The 21567-nt window shown below is 36.4% G+C and overlaps 2 protein-coding genes across 2 annotated transcripts; one reads left to right on the forward strand and one right to left on the reverse strand.

The window, feature by feature from the left end:
- Positions 1 to 780: 780 nt before the first annotated feature.
- Positions 781 to 11796, reverse strand: LOC126628607 (tubulin-folding cofactor D-like). The gene is made up of 17 exons (XM_050298362.1): positions 11489 to 11796; positions 10509 to 11056; positions 9623 to 9725; positions 8278 to 8454; positions 7657 to 7848; positions 6634 to 6750; positions 6325 to 6429; positions 5711 to 5881; positions 5407 to 5622; positions 5113 to 5311; positions 4044 to 4249; positions 3723 to 3947; positions 3069 to 3629; positions 2719 to 2985; positions 1727 to 1771; positions 1400 to 1585; positions 781 to 1278 (listed from the first exon to the last, which is right to left on the reverse strand). Exons 1-17 carry the CDS (start codon positions 11696 to 11698, stop codon positions 985 to 987), a joined length of 3822 nt encoding a protein of 1273 aa, XP_050154319.1. The 5' UTR covers positions 11699 to 11796; the 3' UTR covers positions 781 to 984.
- A 3969-nt stretch (positions 11797 to 15765) lies between these two features.
- Positions 15766 to 19482, forward strand: LOC126628872 (uncharacterized). Its single transcript, XM_050298735.1, has 3 exons — positions 15766 to 16576; positions 16694 to 17613; positions 19423 to 19482. The coding sequence occupies exons 1-3, from the start codon at positions 15766 to 15768 to the stop codon at positions 19480 to 19482; spliced, it is 1791 nt and encodes a 596-aa protein (XP_050154692.1).
- Positions 19483 to 21567: the final 2085 nt, after the last annotated feature.

Raw genomic sequence — 21567 nt, forward strand, 5'->3', positions numbered from 1 at the left:
AAATTTGTAACCTACATTAATCATCTGCAGCAATGGATTGAGTTGTGTATTTCAATGTTTGACACACAAACCTGTATATTGAAACCGCAACGTATTATGAAACCCTAGCCCTGGCTTGTAATTTACCAAAAATAAATTAATTTCAATGTATTTAGTTTCACAAGTCTCTTTGCAAATATGAAAGTGATTTGTACCGTATGAACAGGCAGATCCATATTTGAATGAATGTGACTTTTGGCACTCTCCTACAGTTGATGATAATTCAAGGCATCAGACACCTGATGTTGACCGTTGAGAGGACGTGCATTGGATGCTAACATGACATGATTGGAAGAGGCACTGTTCGTGTGCAAATATGACATTCATGTAGGGTATTCGTACATAATTACATATCAATCAAACACTACCGATATTTTAATTTCTATTGTAACTTGTAATCTATTAGTTGTAAACATTAGTTGTAGTATTTTGGGAGCAGCCTCTCCATAAATAGGGGTAAGGTTAGCCGACATTCACCTCTCCCAGACCCTGCGTAAAGCGGGAGTCTTGTGCACTGGGTACGACCACATATTTCTACCATTATTTGTATCATTTCTTTAATAAAAATAAGACTTCATGCGTTGGAGTAGCCACCTTGCACACATTGACGATGATGAAGAATAATCATTATCGATCTCTTTTTCTGGTTGTCGAATGAAATATATATGAAAGTTGATCGATCTGGTCATCTTAAGGAATAGAACTGAGAAAGTTGAAAATCAGAATATGCACGTAGCAGAGTTACGAATATTTACTTTATTATCTCAAAATAATAAAATACAATAAAATTGTCAAGAAAGCTACATAATCCAAAGAGACTACAAAAAAAAATAAAAGAGCTCTCAGCACCTCGAAAGCACACTTGAAGAACGAAACTACAGCAAACAATAGGGAAGGACGGTCATGTTCAACCAGCAGTAGACAACAAGGCATTAGTTTACACATTCAGAACCCAGATGACTCAACTAACGAGGAATATGATGCATTCTCATCTGTAGTTGTTGTTGGCTTTCTGTTACTATCCTTGTTCGATTCTCGGCTACTAGCCTTCCGAAGTATATCTGTGTCGAGACCGGCTATATCATACAACTCCAACCTTCGGATTTTAGCTGCTTCCATGTCACCTTCCCAGCAGGTTTCTGAAACAATTTCAAGCGCTTTTTCCACCTTGGTCTCGGCCACAAGACCCTCATTTTGCAGGAGGACAAGGTAAACTTGTTCAGCAGAAGCTTTCCGTATCTGGGTAGAGGAAAGAAGAATGAACTCATAAGGAAAATACAATTGAAACTGACCTGCTTCAGCGGTGCATTTATGATTCGGGTTTTGATCCATATCATTAAATTTCATGGGAACCACAAACCTTAGGGTAGCGATGGCCAAGAAAACTGAGAAGATGTGAGAAGGCCCGAGTGTTGATGGACTCCGAAACTGAAGCAATATATCCAAGTATTGCAATTCCTGCATATAGCTTGGAGAAGTCCCTTGACCCTTTTAATTCAACTTCCAGAGAGTCCAAAACACCAGTACAAAAAACAAGTGTATGAGCCTGTAAATTGAAATCGAGATCCAAATAAATCAGAACTATCCTCATGGCGTTTATAATCACAAGACTGGCTGCAAAACCATATATATGAAACTGGAAAAATGCACTTAGCATTGAAAATTTTTAATCTGGCAAAGGTCTAACCTCCATACTCAACAATATCTGTTTGCTGAAAAGAATCTCAATCGTCTGCAATACCAAAGAGCTTCGATTACAATCAAGAACTTGACCAAGTAAGGCAGGAAGATGAACATTGCAATAAATAGGTTATGAACTTATGATCAGCCAAAGGAAACAACATTAATAAATGGCCAGAGCATCATCTCTCTGAAATCGGTCAAGGTCTCAGGTAAGAATAAACAAGAAGCTAAGAAATTATTTAACTCTGCTTTTTTATATTTACAACCAATGGCAGAGCCAGGAATTACGTCAAGGAGGGTCAAATTCAAATAATTATAAGATTAAAAGAAGCTTACTTGCAAACTTCCTATGTGTTGAAGAAATAACCATAACTGTTAAGATATTTAACTCCAATATTACTGTTTTAGTATCTTATATTAATTCTTACCTTCCAAAGTTATAACTTGATGAAAATGCTAAATGTAAACCAAGTTGTTATTGTAATTTGACATAAACAACCGCCTATAACCAACCCATAAGCACATGGTCAAAGACAAAGCGAGTAAAGATGAGTAAAGATGAGTAAAGAGAAAGTAAGGGAAGTCAAATTTTGCAAAGGGTCAGCTATAAGCAAAGATGATACACATTAAATTACAACACAAAAGAAGATTAATTTTTCAAATGGTGAGAACAGCTGACCCTTCTAGGCCTTTAGCTGCCTCCGCCATTGTTCACAACGATGTGGTTTCACTTCAGATATAGTGATAACACAATATCAGACTTTATGGATTTATTCTTAACTTAAGAACACCACCTATCAAAGCTGTTAAACAATAAAGAATAAAGTAATCAACAAATAAAAATAATAAAAACTAGTCTCGCCATTCCACTAATACGAGGGAAAGATAAATTTGGTCACCTAATAGCAGCGCATGTAATCAAGAATTCCTTCATAATTTCTGTAAAACAAAAAATTAATGTCTCACTTCTCAAAATAAGGTTTCATCTGACACTACCTTCAATGCAGGTACAATGACTCTGTCACATCTCCTGTACTGTTGGAGAACCCAAAGCATGTCAGTAGATAACATATACTCTCTGGACCTTTCGTTCTGGTCTTCACTTTCTACAACTTGAAGATACTCTAACAATGCTGTGAGTGATGCCTTCCTCAAAAAATCTTGCAACCCACCAATAGAGATGACTAACCCAGATAGCACTGATCTGCTATAACAGCCAAATTGAAGCAGTTGTACAAAACGAGGATATGAAAAAGTTGGCACCTACAAGCAAGCACAGGATAGGCTCTCCGTCAAAGAACTTCAATTACCAATCAATAGTACAGAAGTGGCATGTGTATACTTACCCCCCACTTTAAATCAGCTCCGTTAGGAACAATTTTTTCCAACTTTTTTCTGTGCGGTATATGCGGGACATAGGCTATCTCGTTGTACAAAATCCTCTGTAGAACCTTTGCAGCTGCTTCTCTCAGTTTGTCCATTTTCTCTACAGCTTGCTTACTAATTCCAGCAACTATACTTGTAGCAAGATTGGCATCATACAATGATTGCAGCTGGTTAATGTCATCACTATTCTGCAACTCCAGTGCAGAATCGACTCGACCTGATCTTCCAGTAAGACCAACAGAATCTCTCTTACAGAGGATATATGTACATCTCTCAAGGCCATTCATAGCAGCTTCACGCACCCAAGAACCCACATCACCTCTGTTATCAACAGAATAGTCATCAAGAGCCTTTAGTAAAGTCATCATTATTTCGTCCTTGATGAGAATAAACAAAGACATGTCACCCTCCACGGCATCAATTCCAGATTGTTCTTTTTCCCGAGTTAATGCTTCACACACTGACACAAGTCCTTTGACAGCATTGACTCGTGCTTCAGCATCTCTATCATCGGGATTATCCTGTAGGTGAGAAATGTAATTAGGAGATCATCATTCTGATATTCTTGCGCAAAACAGGAGAAAGGAAATGAAGATCCAGAACTCCTTTTGCACCTCAATTAAACAAGAGTTACAAAGCTTCAGAAGCACATCCTTCCACCTATGGGCGAAAAGTTCACATGGCAAAACACCTAGCGCTAGTGCTGACCCTCTTCTTATAGCCACATTTGGGTCACTCAAGAGGTCCAGGTACTTTGATGTTATATCACCAGTACCTCCAACAGACCCAGCAACCAGATAGGCTTGCACAAAATGCTTCAGAGCTTTAGTTGCAGCATCCTGCATATAATAGTAAAAAACTTGAGTAACAATTAGATATCACAATGAAAAAAATATAATAATAAGCAATTAGGTAGAATACTTAAGGATAACCACCTGAATTTGCGAATTAGGGTGTCTCAAATTCTCATTAAGAGTATCAAGCAGACTACGTTTTATCTTTTCAGGCAGTGACACAGATGATATAGATAAACATTCAATGAAGCGGGAAACAGCTGCACGCATTATTTCCCCGCCTTTTCCACGATAAAGGCGTGCTTTCTCAATAGCAGGCACAACACCAGCAACACGTTTTTGCTTATCTGTAAACACCAATTTAACAAAACAGTAATGGCTTATGCAATAAAAATACCAATCTTGCACCCCACCACCGGAAATGGGACCCCCCCCCCCCCCAAAAACCAAAAAAAAAGACCGGAAAAGAAAAGTAAAAAGCAAACCCTGTATAACTGCTTTGCTTGAATTGGAAAACAAAAGGATATATTTTACTTTAAAAATTGAAAACCATCTGAAGGGGAGACATTAGGAACGCTATGCTGTCGATGACCTCAGATGAGTTGCCTTCCAGACATCATTTTATAACATCCTCCTCGTGGATTAGGCTTTTATAACATCCTCCTCATGGATTAGGCTTTTGGTACAACATCTATACACTTGGCAAGCAAAGACTTTGTTTTGTGTGACCTAGTTCTGTCAAACCTTTTTGTTTTTTATTTTTTTGTCATAAAGCAACCATGTCTTTCAAGTTTCAGTAGTAGTGCCACAAAAAAAAAAAAAAAAAAAAAAAAAAAAAACTGTTTTTAACATTAAGGAAAAAAACAGTGAAAAAAAAAAGAACATTTGAAACCACTTCTCTATGATTTCACTCCTATAATTTCTCGCCCTCTTATCCCACTGCACCTACTTTTTGAACAACAATACTACTTCCTTATCCTGATACCTACCGGAAAATATATAAACATACACACTAGTCAATTTCTAAGAAAGTTTACTCAATTCACATTTGCTCCAGAAACTGTACTTCTAAAATGTTTCTGGATCTGAAACCTTCTGCTTAAATCTAATTGCATAAGAAACACTTTAATCTAAGATAGACACAACTATCAAGTTTTATCTTACTTATCGTAATCTTTTACTTATATTTCTAAGAGGTTAGAGTAGCAACCTGCAGAAAGAGCATAACCACACTTGTGTAGTGCCAAAACAAGTTCCCCAGCTGCCAGTGTTGCTCCATGGCGCATGCACAAATCAGATGAGAGAGTGCAAGGAATTATTTTCTCCACAGCATAGTTTGCAAGATAGTCATGATCATATTTAACCAGGGAAGAAAGAGCCTCAGCCGCAAGTTCTCTCAAACCTTTATCCTGATGACATTGTGTAAAACATAAGATCTACAATGATAGATAAAAGTAGTCTGTAGGGAATTTAAAAACCTTAAAGAATTCAAGTTGGAGCCTACCCAGTGACAAATTTTGTTATACAGCAGCTCATCCACAAATGGATAAAGATAACCCTCATATTGAGCAATAGAGACAGCAACATGAACATAAGAGTTTACTCGTGAAGAAAGTGAGAAATAGTCTGCAGTGTTCACTATGTCAATTCCATGAGGGTAACTACCCTGCCTTCCAACATTCTCTTGAAAAGCTGCAGCAGCTGCTCTTCTACAATTAACCTAAGCATCATAAACTAGAATATAAGAACATAAAACAAATGTGGTACGAAATAATGATTCAAATCATATAATAATGAAAGTTTAGTACCTCACGGTCGTAGCAGGCCACTGTCAGAAGGTGTGGTGCAAGCTGGTCCAGTATATTTCTCATATCCGTGTGATAATATGCACGGCCAAAAGCCCAACAAACATAAGCTGCAGCATCCCGTACATGAGATCCAATACTATGTGGACCTCTTCGAATATCATAATGCAGTGCCTAATTAGAAGATGTACTCTCATCAGTACTAATTTATTTCTCTACAAGCCAAGAATTTATATTTCGTATTTGGTTCAACTTTTGACATCAATCATTAATCTTTCACCAACTACAACAGAGAAACAGCACCACATTAGAACAACCTAGTAGTAAGCTTGAAGCTCCATAAAAGCTCACAAAACCAAAGTAGACTTCAAATACGACATTGTAGAGGAAGTATATGTTCATGACAACTTACACCTAGATCACTATGACATAATGGGAAAAAAATTAAAGGAAAAGAAAGTAGGCATTCAAATTTAGAGTAAATGTGAAATCATTTCATTATTGATGAAAATTGCTCGCTAGTGGATCAAGTGATCAACCATATATGTTATACACTTGCTACAGTTCAACAAAAATGCCAATATACACTAGATTTATAAGTCGGTATTCCAGACAACCTTCACAACAACAGGTACAACTTTCGGAAGGCTGATAGGTAAGAGCAACCCTCTACGCGCCAATTCAGCCAGTGCTAAGCAACCACCATGCCATGACCCATCACCCTAAAAAAGTAAGACATCAGTACAGCTTTTTGAGAAATAAAATTGGTACAATTATTCACAACTAATGAAAGGGCGTGAAGATGCAATGTTTTAAAGGATTACAGAAATCCATGTAAGCATGAAAGATTTTCCAGCAGGGACATTTTAACCAGTTGAATGGTAGAAGTATGGGAAAAGATACCAAACAAAGCAACCAAACTATACCTCGCCTGGAGAAAACAGCTCCAACACAGATGACAGGACCTCCTCTGAAAGGGCAGATGTAAGACATGAAGTAATGCGGCCAATACCTTTTGCAGCAGACCAACGCACAACAGTGTCCTGCATAAAAATGCTATTAGTAATAAGTACATACCATATGACAGTGGAAAAAATAAAAGAAAATCAAAATATCCAAAACAAGGATGAATCAATAGCAAGTTAGCAACTTGAGTTGCTCTCTAGTGCAACCTTATCCATGCACATGAAACCCTTGGTTTTAGTTTTCTAAGAGACTAAAACTTTTGGAAGAACCAAAAAGAAAACTTATAGAACAAGCTGAAAGAAAGGCTTATTGGAATTCATGTCAATTATAATGGACTTGCATCTCAAAAGGGAACAGAAAATGTGATGATCCAACTATTTTGAGCATTGAACCTCATGGATTAATGAAAAAGGTGATGGAGAGGATAAACCAGTGAAATAAACTGAACAACAGCTCCTCAGTATTTACCACAGCAACATAGTGTTCCTCATTTCCAAGGTAATTTCATCTAATGGATCAGACTTTCTGTAAGTGTGATTTCTCATTCCAACATTGAATGCCTCAGCCAGATCATCCACATCTTGGAAATCAGACTTAGTCAGTTTTGTTTATCTCGCAAGTAAAACTAATAATCCTTTAAGTTCGTCTGTATAAACTCACATGTGAGGAGAATCATTTCAAAGCTGTTATGCAGATGGGCTTGGCTTTTCAAGTTCATAACAAACAGTTTGGTTAAAAGGCAAGATCAAAATGTCTGCAGATAAGCAGAATATTGAGGAATGGCAGCTTCTCCAAAGGTTATTTACTATATCAGAAAGCCAGCAATGTTCCAACCAATAAAATTCTAAAGAAAGATCAGGTAAATGACCAAGATGAGACCAACGAAAAAGAGAGATCCATATTGTCAGTGAAACTTTAACAGCAGGAGCTACTAACTTCAAAGTAACCAAGTTCTCGATGAAATCTCATGCATTTAAACATACCGTATCTCTCAAACCAGTAAGTAGCATCTCAATAATCTCTTCTACAACTTCTGGAACATCCATTTCTTCATCTTGCTGGCAGCTTGAACTTGGTTCTGAGTTGGAATCCTCAGAATTTAAAGCATAATTGCATCGACCAGTTTTTTCAGATGCAGACAAAGTTATGTTCTCTCCCAAAGAGCTTGTTTTCCCCTGCATCAAAAGTACAAGATTAAGGCAAGAGAAAGCCATCAGAGAAAAAACAAAACTATCCAGGACATATAAGGGTTTTTTACAAAGGCCACTAATCCGTAGTGTGGTACTTTGTAAAATGCAAAGAATTGCTTAATATGCTGTCCCATTCAAAAAGATTATAATTCTAGATGCAGAATCACATCTGGTATTTGAATTTTTAAGTACTCTAAGCAGCTTATTCATTAACACTCGGATCATTTTAAGAAGAGCATAAAAATTGAAAAGAAAAATACCAAAAGGTGGGTCATGCAACAGGAAATACATACCATTTGTAATGAAAATTACAAGTGTAATAAATTAAGTATCTTAAACATTGACAGAAACAACTTATTATTGATAAAACTAAGTTAGAAATATGGAAAGGATAAAGAATTTAGCATTTCTAACCACATAGCGCCATGAAGGTGTACGATGAGGAAGGCAAGTAAGCCCAATTCTCTGGGTTAATTTCATCAGATACTTGCGCAGCAATGGGCTCCTAGCTGCATTGCTAGACTTGATCAACAATAAGGTGTCAACCCAAACAATAGGAACCACATCAAGCAAGAGTTTCCGCCCACCAACCTGTCCATTTAAGATGGTATATAAGATACTAAAATATTAAAATAACCTGGGCAAAATAAATGACAATCATTCTAGAAAATAGACTTCTGCTATGCAGCATCCATAAAACAATCTCCATAACTTAACAAAATGCAGTTTTGTTTATATTCAAAAACATGTCAACTGAAGTATCTGCATCAGAAGTTAAACAAAATTTTACACCTCAAAGTGGAAATGAATGAATATATTTAATCATAAAACAAAGTAGGTCGCACAGTTTTTAATATATAATATTGTTACTGCTTTCTCAATATATCAAGCATAGTTTTTGATATGGTGACCTTTAATGAAATTCATTACCCAGGTTATCTCCTAGAATACAAATTCTGACCGCTTGATCTGACAGTTGGACTCAAGAGGAACAACAATTTGGTGCAACCCACAATAAAAAACCGGACTCCTGACTCAGTATCAAACAATAAAAAGGTCGTACCCAGTGCACAAGGCTCCCGCTTTACGCAGGGTCTGGGAGAGGTGAATGTCGGCTAGCCTTACCCCCATTTATGGAGAGGCTGCTCCCAAGTCTCGAACCCGAGACCTACCGCTCAAACAATAAGGCATTATATTTTATCACCATTTAATTTTAAAGCATTATATTGAAATTCAAGCATTCAAGCATCCAAGAATCAAAAATTACTGAAGAAACTATGTACTGCCTTTCCACACAAAATGAGCATCAACAAAATCATATGAGTTATAAGTCTTATGGGGATGTCAAATGCATCTCTTCACATCGCAACGATCCCATGACATAAAGAGGCCACTAGATGTTATATTATGCATGGTGCAGAGAAACAGTCCAATTATTGAAAACAACAAAAACTTCCATGAAGAAAAACTTTAACGAGAATCTCGTTAATTTGGTCTAACGCAAACTGAGTTATAGGTAGGGATTTACCCTGTAACTTGAATTTTCCATTGAAAAGTTAAAGAAAATAAATAAATAAATAAACATATCAGTTTAGAGAATCAAAAACATAAATGCAATACGCAACTTGCAATCCTCTTAAAAATCATCATACTTGCTCAAGGGTCACAGTTATTGGTCCTTAGAAATAAGCTTTCTCAACTAAATTGCAAACTATGTTAGGGTTCAGATCGTATGAACTACAAAGAAGTCTAAGCAAACCTTGAAAATAGCAGCCAGTGCTTCTGTAGCTCCAAGTAACCGGATATGATTGATGGCATCATCTGTAAGAGAAGATAGTACTTCGTGTGTCCATTCAACAAAGCTGAAGAAGAAAATGTATAAGAAAAGGGTAAGCAAATGCAGCAATAAGAGTGGTCCAGAATTACAACTAAGAGCTAAGAAAGAAATTATCACAGAAACATGCACATCAGTATGTGTGTGTAATGTACAAGTACTTAAGGTTGAGTATTCATATTAAATTTATCACATTCTAAGTTGCTGGACATCAAGCGTTCGTACTATCTTATATTCAAAGCATTAGCTGTAGAACCAGTAAACTCCGCCTATGTACTTACATTGCCGGTCCCAAGCCCGGATAAAGGAGGAGGGGGAGGGCGTCAGGTAGTCGACAGCCGGCACTCCATGATCACGTCGAATCCTTATGAAAATGAATTTAGAACAGTGACTACTGGACAGAGGTTCAGGGCCGAAGGGGTAGAGGAAGACCTAGGAAAACTTTGGAAGAGACTCTAAGAAAAGACTTAGAGTACTTGGATCTAACGGAGGACATGACACAAAACCGAGCGCAATGGCGTTCTAGGATTCATATAGCCGACCCCACTTAGTGGGAAAAGGCTTTGTTGTTGTTTGTTGTTGTATTAGCTGTAGAACCAGTAATAAATTTGAAGTCTCCAAAAAAATTTAACAAATTTATAGTGATGCAGAAACAAAAACAAGAGAGGATTAACTCATTTATCTTGGCTAGAAGGTTATATTCCATAAATATTAAGGTGTAATCACAGCTCGCACTCAGCTGGAATTTGAATCAATTTTTATCATATACGCATGCAATGCTAAAGTAGGCGGTGGTATGCAAGTAAGAAACCTGGAAAAAACCTTTGGCATGTCTGGGCGTGTTAGAAGCTTCGAGAGCAGCAAAGCAGCAATAGGACGCATAGGGCCTGAATTTGAAAGGTAATCTTTGGAGAACCCTACTATCCTCAATACCAGAGGAGCTGGCTCAAGTTTTCCAAGATTACTGTTGTTTGCAATGCTAGTATCAACAGTGGAGATATCAAACGGAACCAACACGAGTATAGACAGCCACAAAAGCATCACACATTTAGCTTCCATCTCTCCTGTACTTTCCTGACGCAGTGATGACACTGACTTTGTGTGATGGCACTTCTCCAAGAGAGACACAGCAAGTTCCAAGTCCGAGACTTGATGCGGAAAGAACCTGACAACCGCCTTGTATCCACAAACTGTGACCAGAGAATAAAGAATGATGCATATAGGTTTAATTACTTCAAGAATTTCATCCGAAGCTACACCTAATTCGCTTGTTTTAGAGCGGACAATAAACATGAGTGGGGTAACAATGCTCTCCAGGTACGGTTCAACTAGCTGGCCCTGTTCTTGATACTTGTCCATCTGCATACAAATAAGGAACAAATAGCAAATTTTTAGTGTAGAACAAAAACATTTTCACCCATCGAATAATGCCTCGAAAGAAAAACTAATAAACCAACTTGGAGCAGTGTAAGCACTAGCTCACCTCTGAATTGATCAAAACGGGTCCAATCAGAAACCCCTACTCCTAAATACAAGCAATTGGGTGCATCCCACAAATCCAAAACAAATTCATTTTACAGCACTATAAAACGGGTGTCTTGATATAAAAAAACTTCAAAAAAGCAAACTAATTTCACTTCCTATTCACTTAAAATTGTCTCTAATCACAAAGTAATTAAAGGAAAAAAATGGTATTATTGTCTAATAACAATAAATTCCAAATGGGTTCAAACCAAAAATTCAATCTTGAAAAATGCAGCAAATATCAAGAGGGATGGAAGAGAGCGTTACAATGGATCGGATCTTGTGGGGAGCGGAGGGATCGGAGACCCGCCCATTGGAAACAATGTCGTCTAAGATGGACTTGACGAGCTTCCATTCTTGAAGGAAGTACTTTTGGAGTACTGCCTCCTTGGCACCATGCTCGTCGTCGTCTTCTTCCTCACCCATTGCAAGTTCCTGTTTCTGCTGTGGGTTTTCTTCCGCCGCCATGGTTGCCATTTTCGGAGGTGGTTGCAAGTTCCCGCCTTTGTTCGCTTTGAGAGCCCCCTCCGCTTCCAGCAAACTTCACTCTCTCATTTTTTACTTTTCTTCTGTTAAACACCATCTTTACCCCAATTTCTATCGGCACCCATTATAAAAGGTTTTTATTTTAATATTTTCTTAATTCACCACTTTTGTTTCATAAGTAAATTATAGCAATAGTTTTTTAACTTTAATTTAATTAGAGTAATGATTAATTAACTAAAAATTTATTACATTTGGTCCCCTCAACTCATCAAAATGTGCATCTATGGTCCCTCAATTAAAAATTCATTATCATTGGTCCCTCAACTTTAATACAACTGGAAAAATTGTCCCTCAACTTTAACACAATTATAGCAATGGTGTTTCCAACATAACTTATTTTGATAAATTCTGACGAAAATGATCATAACTACATGTTTTGATGAGTTGAGGGACCTCAATTGTAGCAATAGTCATTCCAGCCATTTTGACAAAATTCTGATGAAGTTGACGAAAATTACCACAACTACACGTTTTGATGAGTTGAGAGACTGCAATTGTAGCAATGATCTTTCCAACATAACTTATTTTAACCAAATTTTGATGAAGTTGACGAAAATGATCATAGCTACACATTTTGATAAGTTGAGGATGGTAATAGATTTTTAGTTGAAAAATTATTTCTCCAATTTAATTAAAATTAAAGAACCATTACTACAATTTACTCTTGTTGCAGCAGAAGTACCCTTAAACACGGACCAACACCACCACTCCGAAACTCCCAAGCAGATTGGGATGTTTTGCCAGTCAATTATTCAACTCAATACTCCATATGTCCATGTTTATTTTTACTTTAATTGTTCCATATATTATCAATTTAACTTAAATATATGAAAGAGCGGAATTTTCATGACCATGAAAAGTAACAATTCCCACTTCTCCCAGTTGAGTTAATTGAATTGAGATTGTGTTTTTGTTGAGGGAGAAAAATGAAACGACTGAAGATTTTCTTTTTGTTACGAGGAAATATTTTAGAGGGAATATACTTTTTATATTGATTGTCGACAAAGGAATCAACATTCTATTCTTGTAGGAGTGCTTGAAAGGATATTTCTATGTGGTTGTCAAGCTCGTGCCTCATAATGGAGGGTAACTAAGTAGCTCGACTCAAAAGAGAAGGTAACAAGACGAAAATGTGATAGTTCGGAGTGTCAACTAGAACAAGCTATCCCGCATAGAGTTTATGAGGTGTAAGAGTTATAGAAGGGTGAGCATAGATGGAGGATTGTGTTTAAATTGAATAACTCTTTTTTAAAGGGTTTGCGGTTTATTAATCTGTTCTCCAAAAACTGTTTATTAATTTATTTTTCACTTATCATAATTCATTAGTTCATTCATTTTACTATAATTTAATCTTGATTTGTATATAATTTTTCATAAAGATTTTATATGCAAAAAAAAATTTAGAACCATATAATCTTGATTAATATGAGGAATAGAACCATGTATTGTATTTCATTTGAACAAAAATATAATTTATTTTGTACAAGGGTAATTTGATAATGGAAATGGTTTAGATTTCAACTTTTCCTAATTGTACATTGTTTTAATAGGAATTAGTTTTGTTTTCATTCCGATTCATTTGTTGTGCATGTCAAGTTATGAGTGAAAAGGGTAAGAAATGGAAAGAAAAAAAAATATATATAAGTAGCATTCATCTAATTACATTTTACACTCTTAAAATTTCTCGAATATGTGACAATTGGGCCTTTGAAAGTAGTTGGGCTCGTTAACACACCCCGACCGAGATCAAGGCATGCTGGCTGTCACGTGAGGGTGACGTAACCATGTGCACAGTGCGGAAGCATTAAGGATAAGAAATATACGAATAATTAAAAACCGAAACTATTAGAGTGCACTAGAAAACAAGAAGTGTTAGGAGTAAGATACAAAAGTAATTACTTCTAATCATAGCATAACAAGTCTAGGCGCAGTCCAGTAGGACAAATACTAGTTATACAGTACCATAAAGTGTCCTACAATTATTTTATTATGTCAGAACCGTTGAAGTCTTCAAGACCACCAACAGCAAGCTTACCTAAAACTTGGAGGGGCACAAAATAGGAAACGTGAGTGGGTAAAAACAAATGTTTTACAAAATCAATTCATTTATCAACATTTCTAACCCCTCGCTGTAAAACATGTATAATTTTTTCCAGAATTAGAATATAAGCATATATATATATATATATATATCAATTCAAATCATGCTTCACATAATCATCTTCATATGTATGTCATGCCAAGATATAACAGAGTAAGTAATTCAGGTGAGAATAACTTCATAGAAATATAACATATTAGCCGAAACCCTTGTGGTAGTCTGTACGGCTGAATTCATAGCTCAAAAGTCAATCTAGCCGGAGTCACTACAATGACCTATACGGCACTATATTGCACAAGAGTCGGAACCAAATGAAAAGGTTTGTACGACAATACTGGATGTAATATAATTATGCTCAATACTACTTTCACGTAATAGATAGGTGATAATTCGCCAATCACCTACGAGTCGTGTTAGGTAAAATTGGCTATTCCTAAACAAAACGCCGAGTCTGTAATCTTAGACTAGTGCTTATTTCAGTTGTAACTATTTTAGTCTAAGTTTGTCTCACGTGCTCTCGATCACAAAATGACAAGCGTTTCAGAGACATCCACTCAGGTAAATTTGACATGCATATACATTCATATAGTCCAAGTCTATGTTAAATGGATTATTTAGGTTTGGGCTTCTCATATTTATTAGTTTGATATTTTAATTATGATTTCATTATCTTAATTAAAAGCCCATGTCTTTTTAATTAGCCGCATGCTCCTAGACTACTTGTTGATCTGTACATTTGCACCTTTAGGATATTGATAATTCCTATTGGTTTTAATTTTTATCTGGTAACATGTCATTCCAATCTTAAGGAATTTGAAATCAAGTTAAAGTCTTCTACTGCAGTCTATTTATAAATGCATTAGGTTAGGGTTTCAGTGCTGCCGCATAACACACACGGGATTAAACAGAGCATATATAATACCGAGTGCAGCACAATAGGGTTCGGGGTTTTGGGCGCATCATGCATTAAAGTAGGTTCTGTGGTTTTGTTTATGGCTGCCGCATATGCATGAGTAAGGATTTCAAGTTGTTGCTGTGTCATTTGTTTTGGAAAGACATTACTTCATGCTCTAGGTTTTTTCACGAGTCTGCATCATAATCCCAGTTTTCGTTTTCTCTGTTCTAATGCGGCATGTGTATTGATATTCTAATTGTACGTTGCTATTAGTCTATGAAATAATTTTTGAGAGAAAAAGCTTATAGCAGCCCATGACACAGAGAATGGTTTTCAAGTATTTTGAGAGAGAAAAATCAGTTTGCATTTGTGCGGTTTCAAAAGTTTAATTCTTATTTTAATCACTGATTTTTATCGTGCTTTAACAAGAAATCAATTATGAAAATGTGCCTTGTGATTTTCGTAATTGATTGTTTTTCAAAAATCATAACATCATACATTCACTCTGCATGATCGCGGTAGTATCCTGCAAAGTTCGAGGCGACAGTGATTGACGGCCGCGTTAGTGTCGTGCCACTTCCACTCGAAGGCTGAAGAGAGATCGAGTAGCAAAGCGCGGAGACAAAACTGCCTACTAGTATGTGTGTCTAGTTGATGAGTTTTGTAAGTCTTTCTGTACTCATTTCTCTTAGTGTTTGTCCTGGCTTGGGAGCCCGAGGATTTTCCCAGTGGTGGGTTTTGCCTCGTTAAATCCTACATCCTGTGTGCGCATTTTATTTATCTTTATAATTGCATATGTGTAGGATAGTTTATATGTGATGTGAATGTGGAATTAATTTGAGAACTGAAAATTAAATTGAAAATTGAATTGGATTTTTAAATTGGAACATATTCACCCCCTCTAGGTTAAACTAGTACCATCCTAGAACTTTCAATTGGCACCAGAGCAGGTCACTAAAAATATCTAGTGAGATCCGTGGGTAGTCTAGGATGAATCGTACTATGGGTTCAGTTTCTCATCCACCACATTTTGATGGTGACAACTATGCTGCGTGGAAGGCGAAAATGAAATCGTTTTTGTGGGCACAAGATGACAAGGTGTGGCTTGCTGTTGAAGAAGGTTGGGAACCTCCGACGATTGAAGAAACCAAAGGTAAAGGAGAGTCCTCTGTGTCTATATCTAAGCTTAAGCCTAGGAAAGAATGGAGCAATGATGAGCGTAACTCTAGCACTTTTAACCAAAGGGCTTTGAATGCTTTATTCACAGCCGTTTCGCCTGAACAATTCAATTACATAAGTAAGTGTACAACGGCGAAAGAAGCTTGGGACATTCTTGAAGTTACTCATGAGGGTAACTCAACTGTTAAAGAATCCAAACTTCAACATCTCATCACAAAATTCGAAAATATCACAATGTCTGATGGTGAAAGTTTCTCTGACTTTTATGCTAAGCTTAGCGTAATTGTCAATGGCTGTCACAATCTTGGTGACAGTATTCCTGAGCATAGGATTGTGAAAAAGATCTTAAGATCACTTCCTATGAGGTTTCATGCTAAGAGGACGGCGATTGAGGAATCGAAAGATCTAAACACCTACAAGCTTGAGCAATTGATTGGGTCTCTGCAAACGTATGAGTTAGAGCTTCCTGATTCCAATAAGATGAAAAGTATTGCTCTCAAAGCTGTCAAAGAAGAAGAAAGTGATGGCTCAATTGAAGACTTGTCCGAAGATGAATTGGTTGAATTAACCATGCAAATTAGAAGGTTTCTCAAGTCTCAAAATTCCAAGGGTCGTGAGCAACGAACCAACTCAGGTTCGAACTAAAAAAACTTTCGTTCTCTAGATGTCTCACATGACAAAGCCTCTAGATCATCTAGAACTAGTGAACATAGGAGTTCTAACAATAGGGTTCAGTGCCATGAGTGTCAAGGCTATGGACACATTGCTTCTGAGTGTGCAAACATTATCAAGAGAAAAGAGAAGAAGAATAGGGCAATGAAGGTCACTTGGAGCGATAGTGATTCAGGGGAGGCATCTACGTCGGAATCTGAGAAGGATACGATTGCGTTTATAGGAACTGTTGATGGATATGACACAGAAGGTTCATTTGTTGAAGAACCTGACTTGAAAGAAGTCTTGAGAAAATATTCTGATCTCTATGACATCAGTGTGCAAGTAAAGAAGGATAACTCTAACTTGAAGAATAAACTTGCACTTGTAGAAAGTGAAAAGAAAGAAGCTGAAGTTGAGCATCAATCTCAGTTGGACAATGGAGAGAAACTGCGAGAGTCATTGTTAGAGAAGATACATATTCTTCAAACCAAAATAAGCACTCTCACGTCTAATAAGAAAGCTCTTGAGGATGAATTGGTTGAGATGAAAAACAAAGTTCAGGAATTAAGCATAGGTTCGGGAAAAATTGACAAGATGCTTAGCTATGGAAAGAATTTTGGAGATAAAAGAGGTCTAGGATTTGAGTCTGAAAAGACTATTAGTTCTTCTTCCATCACAAGATTTGTCAAAGCATCTGATATTCCTAGCTCGAGAGTAGGTGCTGATCAAGGTGTAGGTCTTACTTCTGAAACATCTACAATCTTTGCAAATGTGTCAAATCCTACCAAGACTTCAATTAATCCTAATAAACCCAAACAATCTAGGAAGTTCATTCCTATATGTCATTTTTGTGGGATCCCTGGTCACATCCGGCCTAAGTGCAATAAGCTTAGAAAGAAAAATTCTTCTCAAGAAAAAGTTTCAAGGAACTTTGAAAAAGAAAATCTTAAGGAAAAATTTGTGACTTATTTGAAAGAGATTAATCGGATTGCAAGAATTATATCTGTTCCAAGTACGGTAGTTCCAAAAGTAAGACAAGTTTGGAGAAGAAAAGAGAATCAAAGTGGTGTACTTGTCAATTTATCTCCACTTTCAAGTTGTTTATATTGACTAAGCTCTCTCTTTGCAAATGTTTTCATTAATGCATGCTTGCATGTTCATATAGCATAAATACTGCATTTTTTGTCTTTCTTCTTGTTAAAAAAATAAAAAATTAAAAAATTAAAAAATGTATGAGGAAAAATGGAAAAGTATGATTTCGTATGAGTTCTAGCTTTGTTCCCTTGATAACATGACCCTAGCATGATATGTTTGACTCTGTTGTGGACAATAGCCTCTTGTTGATAATATATCAATGTTAATGAGTTGAACATGTTTAACTTGAGTAAAACCCGCACCCATGTGAGCTTTTGTGCCTAAATATAGTGTGTGCATTTTTCATACACTCTTATTTTTTTTCATGTGTGTGATCTTATGTGTTTTGCTTCTCTAGAACTTGCTTTGAGACCTCTCAAAACTTTGTATCATATATTATTCTATTTTGGAGACGATAGTAGGCATTAGGACTTACCATCATTGCCATATATGCCAATGCCTTACATGTTTTTCCCTAGTTAGCCCTTTTGAGCCTATATGTAAGCCTTTTATTCTTAAACCTACATTTTCCTTGCCTAACCTCTTATATTAAAAATTCCCTACCATACTAAGAAGCTAGTAGAGTACGTTTTTCAAAGGAGAGAGTTCAAGGTTATTTAAAAGTTGACGATGCAAAATTTTTTGTGAAGAAAGCCAACTACAAATGAAGAGCAAAAGAAGAAAAGAGGAAAAGAAGTCACTATGAATCATAAGTGAGCTGCCAGCATTATAAGAAATCAAGTGTGTTGGTCTAAATGAAGAGCAAGAATCATCTGAAATGAATTGTGCGGTTGTATGTTGTTCATGTCTTAAATCCAACCGCTCAATTGAGTGCTAAGTTACCTCGTTCGTTGTTGTATTTCTCTCTTGGTTTCATTTCAAACTACTCTATTAGTTTTCTTAGACTTTGTGTTTCCTATATCCTTCATTTCTTTAACTGAGTACCTGAAGCCCCATTACACCCTTAACAAAGACCTACTTGATCCAAAGAAGGTAATTTTTGATGTGTGTAGATGCAATCAATTTGCAAGCCTATGGTAGAGCATTCATGTAATGATCTTTTGAGCGTATACACTTACCCCCAAACACTTTGAATGAAAATTCGAGCGTATATCTTGTGAGCTTAAGGGTTAAAGTTAAGTTGGTCATGTAAGACTTAATTACATTTGTGTAGTATCAACTTTCGGCTATACTTGCAACTACACTCATACATGTTATGTTTTAGGGACAATGTTAGGTTGTGAATGAGGATTCAGAACTACATGTGTTTTTGCACTCTTTCATTCTTGTTGGAACAATTATATGCTTCTCATACAATTAAAAAAAAAATGATATCATTTGCGTGCTGCATTTCATTATATTTTTTAACGCATTTGTTTAGGGGGAGCTTAACAATATGAAAGATGTACGTTTCTTTCCATGTTTATTCTTTCGATCTTTACTTTGTTATTCTTTTCCCTCCTGAATTCGTCCCCACTTTTATTCTTCCAAAGAGGTTCTAGTCCACAGAAAAGAAATCATTTTCCATCACATTTTGTTATGTTTCACTTATCTTCCGCTGACTGCACTCGATGGTTACCTCTAAGGCCTTTGATCTTTCTAGACAAAAAGGGGGAGAAGTAGGAAGCTTATATTTAGGGGGAGAAGTAGAATTTCGAAAACCTGATTGTTTTTGGTTACTTGCTTTTATAGATAAATGCTTTCATTTTTAGCAACGTATATCTTTTGTACATCACAGGTTTTCTTGTTTAAGTGTGTGCAGGTTACAGACGTGTTATGCATGGTCGTTAATTTTATTAGTTGTCTGTAATATTGTGATTGAGGGTTTTGTCTAGGAAATGCCAAAGGGGGAGATTGTTAGGTAAAATTGGCTATTCCTAAACAAAACGCCGAGTCTGTAATCTTAGACTAGTGCTTATTTCAGTTGTAACTATTTTAGTCTAAGTTTGTCTCACGTGCTCTCGATCACAAAATGACAAGCGTTTCAGAGACATCCACTCAGGTAAATTTGACATGCATATACATTCATATAGTCCAAGTCTATGTTAAATGGATTATTTAGGTTTGGGCTTCTCATATTTATTAGTTTGATATTTTAATTATGATTTCATTATCTTAATTAAAAGCCCATGTCTTTTTAATTAGCCGCATGCTCCTAGACTACTTGTTGATCTGTACATTTGCACCTTTAGGATATTGATAATTCCTATTGGTTTTAATTTTTATCTGGTAACATGTCATTCCAATCTTAAGGAATTTGAAATCAAGTTAAAGTCTTCTACTGCAGTCTATTTATAAATGCATTAGGTTAGGGTTTCAGTGCTGCCGCATAACACACACGGGATTAAACAGAGCATATATAATACCGAGTGCAGCACAATAGGGTTCGGGGTTTTGGGCGCATCATGCATTAAAGTAGGTTCTGTGGTTTTGTTTATGGCTGCCGCATATGCATGAGTAAGGATTTCAAGTTGTTGCTGTGTCATTTGTTTTGGAAAGACATTACTTCATGCTCTAGGTTTTTTCACGAGTCTGCATCATAATCCCAGTTTTCGTTTTCTCTGTTCTAATGCGGCATGTGTATTGATATTCTAATTGTACGTTGCTATTAGTCTATGAAATAATTTTTGAGAGAAAAAGCTTATAGCAGCCCATGACACAGAGAATGGTTTTCAAGTATTTTGAGAGAGAAAAATCAGTTTGCATTTGTGCGGTTTCAAAAGTTTAATTCTTATTTTAATCACTGATTTTTATCGTGCTTTAACAAGAAATCAATTATGAAAATGTGCCTTGTGATTTTCGTAATTGATTGTTTTTCAAAAATCATAACATCATACATTCACTCTGCATGATCGCGGTAGTATCCTGCAAAGTTCGAGGCGACAGTGATTGACGGCCGCGTTAGTGTCGTGCCACTTCCACTCGAAGGCTGAAGAGAGATCGAGTAGCAAAGCGCGGAGACAAAACTGCCTACTAGTATGTGTGTCTAGTTGATGAGTTTTGTAAGTCTTTCTGTACTCATTTCTCTTAGTGTTTGTCCTGGCTTGGGAGCCCGAGGATTTTCCCAGTGGTGGGTTTTGCCTCGTTAAATCCTACATCCTGTGTGCGCATTTTATTTATCTTTATAATTGCATATGTGTAGGATAGTTTATATGTGATGTGAATGTGGAATTAATTTGAGAACTGAAAATTAAATTGAAAATTGAATTGGATTTTTAAATTGGAACATATTCACCCCCTCTAGGTTAAACTAGTACCATCCTAGAACTTTCAAGTCGAAACCATAGTAAATGTCTGTACGACAAGATTGTGCACCTACATTGGATCCAGTATGAGCATATGGTGCAGGAGGTGACATTATAAACAGGCATGTGCCATATTTCTGGCTAAATCACAATCACCTTAGGTGCAGTTTTATGAGCTCAACGTTATTCAATCACAAATCACATCATCGATAATTCACCTAACCAAACATAACTCACCTGAGCTTATCTGAGCGTCCACAGCACCACAATTATATATATAATGCATCATATACCAATTATAAACTTATATGTATGACATTCAAGGCATATTCTCATTAAAACGTATTTTTTGGGAAAAATATCAAGTATATAATATATATTGAAAACCAAAAGCCCACTCACTGATATGTCGAAGGGTCGTAACCCCCAAGTCGCCCTTGAACGCGCTCGTCCTCGGGATAAGTTTTACCTATATGCGAATTAACTATAAAAACGTTATTTAAAGCACATAGACAAAATTAGCTAATAACTTCTCATACAATGCTCAAATGGGGTGTTTGAATATACCAACGTGATCTACACAACTCTACGA

Source organism: Malus sylvestris, chromosome 7, assembly GCF_916048215.2.
Source record: "Malus sylvestris chromosome 7, drMalSylv7.2, whole genome shotgun sequence".
Lineage (NCBI taxonomy): Eukaryota > Viridiplantae > Streptophyta > Magnoliopsida > Rosales > Rosaceae > Malus > Malus sylvestris.